The 6,964-nt window shown below is 62.3% G+C and overlaps 1 protein-coding gene across 1 annotated transcript in view; it reads left to right on the top strand.

Annotated features, from left to right (window-relative positions):
* ARHGEF10 (Rho guanine nucleotide exchange factor 10) overlaps positions 1-5,702 on the top strand; it is a 69,145-nt gene extending 63,443 nt beyond the window's left edge. Inside the window, exons 26-27 of the mRNA XM_015591802.2 lie at positions 1,729-1,851; positions 4,131-5,702. Of these exons, the coding sequence (XP_015447288.1) occupies positions 1,729-1,851; positions 4,131-4,606 (599 nt within the window). The 3' untranslated portion in view covers positions 4,607-5,702. The remainder of the gene's footprint in view (positions 1-1,728; positions 1,852-4,130) is intronic.
* Positions 5,703-6,964: the final 1,262 nt, after the last annotated feature.

Here is a 6,964-nt window from a genome sequence, read left to right as displayed (position 1 = left end):
CTTCGCCGCGTCGTTTGGAGGTGAGCCGCACGTCTCCGTAGCGGCTGGGACGCTGACACGCGTGTTTCACGAGGCTCTCTGTGGGGCACACGTGGGACATGCGTGGAGATGGAATTCCCGGCACCCTCCGCGGTTGTCCTCGAAGTCGCGCGGGCCGGGTCAAGCGCTTCAGACGCCTCTGACGGCCCTGGGCCGGGTGTGGAGACGACGGCCGCACGGGCAGTGGCCAGCATCGCGCCTCTGCTTCGCTGCGGCAGCAACGGCCCCTCGGGGCCCGCGTGTGGGACGCTGTCAGAGGTGACACGCAGTTCTGACACATTTCTAAAACCCGAGCCCCTGAAACACAAGCAACGTCCAGCATTCCTGGGAACCTGCCTGCTGCTGCCTTTAAAACCATGCACATCTGTGTTTAGAAGCAGAAGCAAATGCTGGTTCTCGATCTTGCTTCTGTTTCTCGCGTTTTTCCTGTGGCTGCGTGAGCCACGAACTCGGCTCCTGTGGACGCGCCCGTCTGCCCGGGGCTCGTTTCAGATCGTTGGCTTTCCATGCCCTTCATCCGAGACGAACGCCAGGGCACGCGCGGAAGCGCTGGGAATGACTTCTGTTTCTACAGAAAAGGGGAGCTGGTTTGTTTTCGAGGGGTCGCCACTTCTAACTAACTCCTTCCCTGCTCGCGGGCTCTGGGCTGAGTGGGGAAAGGCCGGCAGCCACTCCGAACCCCTTTCCAAGGCCGCGGTGCCGTCAGCAGGGCAGACTGGGGCAGGGTCACGGGCAGGTCCAGAGTCGCTCTCAGAAGCAGAGTCGCGTGGGAGGCGTTTGCTCCGTGGTGGCGCTGTGTGGCCTGTCACCGCCCAGAGCAAGCTGTTTCATTGCCCTGGGTCTCGGAGCCTTGTCTGTAAAACAAACAAAACACACAGCAGACAGCTCTAAAGGCCTTTCCGACTTCCGTGTTTTGTCACAGCGTTTTCCAATGTTGACGTGAAATGTTTGGAACGCCACACAAGCCGTGCTGCTGAGTGGCGGCCGGGTGCCCGTCCCGCTGGGTCGCTGTGTCTCGCCTGCAGAGGTGTCTCCTGCTGGAGCAGAACCGGCCTGCAGAGTGCACGTCTGCATGTGTGCGTGTGTGTGTGCATCTGTGTGTTCATGTGCGTGTGTGCACACATCTGTGCTCGTGTGCATGTGTGCATGCATCTGTGCACTTTTATGCACATGTGTGCATGCATCCATGTGCTCATGTGTGTGTGTGCACACATCTGTGCTCGTGTGCATGTGTGCCTGCATCTGTGCACTTGTGTGCACATGTGTGCCTGCATCTGTATGCTCGTGTGCATGTGTGTGCGCGCATTTGTGTGCACATGTGCACGTGTGTGCATGCGTGCGTGCTCTGGGCTCTGGGCTGCACTGACCACAGGCACATTCATGTGTGCACATGTGCACGTGTGTGCATGCGTGCGTGCGCACCTCAGGGCTCTGGGCTGCACTGACCACAGGCACATTCAGTCCACCTCCGAAGGGCCAGCCCGAGGGAGCCCGGTCGCACCTCCCACCATGTCGTCCGGCTCGTGGGGGTGCAGGACACGGGTAGCGCTCCAGCAGCTCTGTCCCCCGGAGGGCTTGCTGGTGGCAGGAGCTCTCTGTGGCCAGGTCTGTCGTATTTGCAGTCGGGACGCTGGACGCCTGGCCCAGTGTGGCCACTTCAGAGACCAGACTCTCCGTCTGTCCGCACAGGGCACCAGCGGCTGTCGGTGACCAGCCTGCTCGTCTGCCACGGCCTGCTGATGGTCGGCACCAGCCTGGGCGTCGTCGTGGCCCTGCCCGTCCCCCGTCTGCAGGGCATCCCCAAAGTGACCGGTGAGTAGACGCGTCCGCACCCGGCTCCCTGCCTTCGCCCCTCCCGTGACCTCCTTCGGCCCTCGGTCTGCGTCCTGCTGCGTCGTCCGAGCAGCCGCTTACACAATGTACATCACTGGGGTTTTTCCGAGTGTGCCGCGAGGACCACGTCGATTAATCTGAGTCGTCTTTTCTCTCACCGTTCAGTAGCATCTCAGAACACAGGCTCATTATATATCGCGTCTCTGTGTGTGTCAGAAGTGGGAACACAGATGTCGAGAGACACTGTGGCATTGAGGTGTCGCACGCGGTAACACATAACCGATGCGCTTCCACGCGCTGCGTCAGCCGTCCAGGGAGCGTCTCGGCGTGAACACACATCTTCACGTTGCCTGTCTTGCCACTTGTGGTGTCTATGGTCACACTCAGTTTTCCTCACTGAAAACGATCCCCTCGCGCGGCGAAGCCGGGAGCCGGGAGCCGGGGTCCGGGAGCCCCCGCGTGCTTTCTGCGGCGTGGACAGTCAGTCGGGCGGGTGGGCGCCGCCTTTTCGAAAAGCGAAGGGGCTCACGGACCCCGGGCCTGAAAACCCCCGTGCGTCCGATTCAGGCACCTGTCTGGGGAGACAGCCGGGCGTGTGCACGAAGCGGGATGCACAGGGACGCTTGACGTCCCCTAACGGTCCCGGCTGGGGAGGGGGACGTTCGGAAAGTGGCCGTGTCGCCCACTTGGAGCACAGTGTGTCCAGTGAAAGTGACGTGTGTGAGGTGCTTCGATGTGGAAACGTGTTAATTCTGAAGGGGAAAAAAAACCAAGATCTTCAGCTTTACGTCGATGATATAGTATCGGCCATCTGAGGGGGAAAAACTCTCAGAGAAAAAGATTGGTAGAAAACTCACCAAAATGCTAGTAGGGATTCTGTTTCCGTGGCTTCTTGCTGACGTGGACGCTAGACCACGTCCCCGTGACCGCGGGCACCCCGCCCCCGCCGGCAGCTCTGTGCCGGACCGACCGGGACCTCGAGGGGGCCCAGCTGTGAGCGTTAGGGACCCCAGTCCTGTCTGTGCCATGCTCCGCATCCCACACCTGCACGCTGTCCGTGGGGCACTCACACGAGGTCCCCGAGCCCTGCCCGGCGTCGGCAGGGGACGGCTGACCTCCGGGTCCTGCTGCCCCCGCCCCCGGCCGTGGCGACTCTCCCCGAGTGTCCCATCACGTCCCGCTGACCCGCTCTGTGCTTTTGCCGGCTTCTCCCTGCGACGCGTCTCTGCACTCACCTGCTGGCTCACACGGTTGTGTCCGCCGTGGCTCCTCCTCCCAGCCGTGTTCCTGAGCCACGGCCTCGCTGGGCAGCTGTCCCTGGGGCGTGCGTGCTCGCTACGCGCCTGGGCGGCCCGAGCGTCCCTGGGGCGCTCACTGGGTTCCAGGCCTCGCGTTCCGTGCGGTGCCTCCTGTGGGGCGTGTCGAGCGCGGACTCGCTGGGGTGTCGGGGACGCAGGTGCTCAGCGTCAGCAGGCGGGGCGGGGCTGGTGTCCCAGCTCGCCGTGTCAGGTGACGCCTGCAGTGCAGTAGGTGCGTCCAGCCCCCGTGTGCCCACACTGCCCACTGCTGGAGGACCCTGCCAGGCCCGTTCGCCGGGGACACACCCAGCATGGCGAAGAGCCCGGCAGTTTAACCTGCTCGGGCCAGGGTGAGGGCTGCGGCCTTGCTTCAGCCCAAGGCGTCCGGTGACAAGGTCCATGCTTCCTAGATTCATGTCACGTCACCTGCGACGTGCTCCACCACTGTGGAGGCACCGTCCCCGCTGGCCTCAGGAAGCCAGTGCCCGGGGTCGCGTCTCCGGGGGACCTGGGGAGCTTGACAGTGCTCTCGGGTCCGATGGTGGCTTTACAATTAGAAGCACATCACCTTTAACCCGGAAGTCCCCACTTTAATGAAAACCACAGAACTAACTTGTTCTAAACCTCAGAACCTTTTCGTGGTGAGAAGTGGCAGGAAGGGGCGGCCCCTGCTCCTAAAACGGGCCCATTTCAGTTGCATTTCTTTAGCGGGGACTCGGGAAAGCCAGGCCGGGTCCGCAGAGCAGTGAGCGGCGTCCGTGCCGAGGCCGGGAAGGACAGCATTTCCTCACTCGAGATGCGCGCGGGCGGCGATGCTGCCGGCCGTCACCAGAGTGTCGTCATCCGGCCTGTCCCCGAGCGGCAGGGCTGCTCCCCGGGCCCCGTGGCTGGGCGGGGGGCACGCGGGCTGAGTCTGCAGGCGCCCTCGTGCAGGCACCCGCTGAGCACACCCCCTTCCAGGCAGAGGCATGGTGTCCTACCACGCGCACAGCGGGCCTGTCAAGTTCCTGATCGCGGCCACCACCGCCCCCAAGGCAGACAAGGACAAGCCCAGGGCCAGCCCAGCCCCAGGCGCGGACCCCCAGGACGCAGACCAGAAGGACGCACTGCCCGGCGAGGGCGCCTGGCCCTGCCCGAGTCAGCACAGCTCCGACGCCGTGTGGCTGGGGACTTCCCCGGGCTCCGCGACGCACCGAAGTGGGCTCTCGTCGTCCGGGTCCCTGGAGCCCGGGTCCGAGGACGGCTTCGACCTCCTGCAGCATCCCGGCACCACGCCGGCCCGGGGGCCGTGCGCCAGCTCCGCGAGAGTCAGCTCCGTGCTGCTGGCCTGCGGGGGCCAGGGCCACCGGCGCTTAGGCAGGAGGGCCCGGCAGCCGCGGCCAGAGGAGCTGGTCTCCTCCGTCATGGTGTGGCGGATCCCCCTGCTCAACGCGTGAAGGCGGAGTGAAGAAGCATGGGGCGTCGCGGGGAAGAAGCATGGGGCGTCGCGGTGCTGGCTCCTGCTCCCGCCCGTGGCTGCTTCTCTTCCATGCGCAGAGCTGGACACACACGTTTCCTGAGACAGCAGAAGAGGCAGGGGATGCTCGAGTGACGGAGCCCGGACCCGCCCGTGTCCTGTCGCTGGGGCGTCTGCGAACGAGCCACGTTTGGCCGCGCAGGGATTTAGTAACAGCTCTTCCCACAGCTTCGCTGGATTCGGATGCGCTGCGTTTATTTATGTCGTGGGTCTTCTCCTTCCAGAGCAGAGTCTGTATCAGTGAGGGAGCCGCCGGTCCGGGCCGTGCTTCGCTTCCCGAACAAGCCGAGCTTCCTAAAGTGGCATAATGTGTATGTTGTATATTTTAACAAAGTAGTATTTTTATATTTTTTGCATTTTTTTTGTATTAAAAAGTTAACAGTTAATGTTTTAGTCAATATGTCATATGTAACATTTCACTAATAATGTCTGCTTTGAACCAAAATGCTCAATACCTATCAACATTTAGGCTCCAGCGGTGACACCAAGATGTTCTCCTGTCTCGTCTTACGGAGAGTTAACGTCCGCACGGGCATCACAGGGGGCGTGTCCTGGTCGATCTTTCGTGCCGTTTCTTGCACCTGTCGACCTGAAATGCTGTCTCTGAGCACATTCTGAAGGACTCGCGGTGCTAGTGAATGTGGCTGTGCCATGGCTGGCAGTGGGACGCGGGATGAGGCAGGTGACACGCCCATCACAGGCCCTGCCATCGAGCTGCCTCCTGCTCGTGCGCAGGTTTGCAGAGCCGACCGCGAGGGCAGGTGTGCGAGGGCCCAGTCCGGCGGTCGGTCCCCTGTGCTCCACCCGTGTTTACACGTCACTGTCTTACTGGGTGACTAAAAAAGCTAATGCAGGCGTTCACCAGAAATGAATTTCTTAGCACTTTACAGATGACTAAAAATGCTAATTTTATGACTTAGCCGAATATTGTCCAAGGTGGAAGTAATTCTCTCCAAGCTTTCTTAAACTGTTAGCTGCTGTCTTATTTTATGAATAAAACCTTTTTATTTAAAATACCACGTTACCGAGTTGCCTTTTTCCCCCATCGAGCATGGCGGGGCGGCTGCGTGCCGGGCGTGAGGGGCTTTCCGAAGGTCCCTTCGCTGCGGCCTCAGCCGGGCTGCTGTGCCAGTCCTCGCGCGAATGCCAGCGTCGGTGGCAGAGTGGGGGGCGGGACCCTTGACGCCGAGGTCGGTGCAGAGGGGCTCCCGACACAGGAAGCTCACGTGTCCTCGCCGTGAAAAGCGTTTGCTTTGGGTGATGTCACGAGCCACGCGTAAAACCTGAGGCGAGGCCCTTGCGCTGGGCCCCAAGGTTCCAGCGCGTCCGCGTCCGGCTCGGCTGTGCCTGCTCCGTGCCTGGCTCCCGGGAGCTGCTTTGGTCCCCTTGCCGGGTCAGAAAGCTCTACTTGCGAGGACCAAACTTTCCTAAGGCAGAAGAAAGACATGGAAACAGCCCTGGCTGGACGAGGACAGCGCGTCCCCACCCCCTGGGGGGGCGGCGTGAGAGAGCCTGCGTGCGTCGGGGTCATGCCGTGCTGTGTGCCACAGAGTGTCCCCGGGCCGTGCGGCCCCCGTCCCTCAGCGCCGCTTGCGGAGTCTGGGCAGGGGGAGCCCCGTGGGGGCGGGGCCCGTGGGACCTGGGCCTGGCTCACGCATCTGCCCGGCCTGACGTGGCCCAGAGTCCTCATCGAGGAGGCCAGTGTCACTGACGCCCGTTCGGGCTCCCGTCCTGACGTCAGAACCACAGGCGGGGAGTTTGGGGCAGTGCTGCGGACTGGACGTGCCCCCACCCCATCCTTGTGTTGGAATCCTGCTGCCCACGGTGGCCGCGTTAGAGCCTGTGGGAGGGGCAAGGTCACCCGGGCAGAGCCCACGTGCCGGGATGTGTGCAGGGTGTGTCCCCTTTGTGGGGGGTCGGCTGGCCGGCTCAGAAAGCCTTCCCAGCAGAGAAGGGATGCCCCGGGGACACGGGGGTCCATCCTGTGCTCAGACCCCGGCTCAGAGCCCGGCACCCAGTGCGAGCACAGACGTGGGGAAGGCGGACACGTGGCTCCGCTCAGCCCCGGCGGCCCCTGCCTGGCTCAGTGACCTCCGGGCCGACGGCTTTCCTTGGGAGGCCGACCACACACGATGACTCGTGCGTCACCCGCCACGCCATCCAGGGCTATGTCTGACACGCCATGTAGAAATGGGAGCTTTGCAAACGTAGGCGTTTGATTTTCTGAATCACGTCTCGAAGATCTTTTTCTGTAAATTGATTTGTTAGTAAATCATTT

Source organism: Pteropus alecto, unplaced genomic scaffold (assembly GCF_000325575.1).
Source record: "Pteropus alecto unplaced genomic scaffold, ASM32557v1 scaffold35, whole genome shotgun sequence".
Taxonomy (NCBI): domain Eukaryota; kingdom Metazoa; phylum Chordata; class Mammalia; order Chiroptera; family Pteropodidae; genus Pteropus; species Pteropus alecto.
The sequence above is the reverse complement of the archived record's forward strand: the minus strand, read 5'-3'. Positions and strand labels throughout refer to the sequence as shown.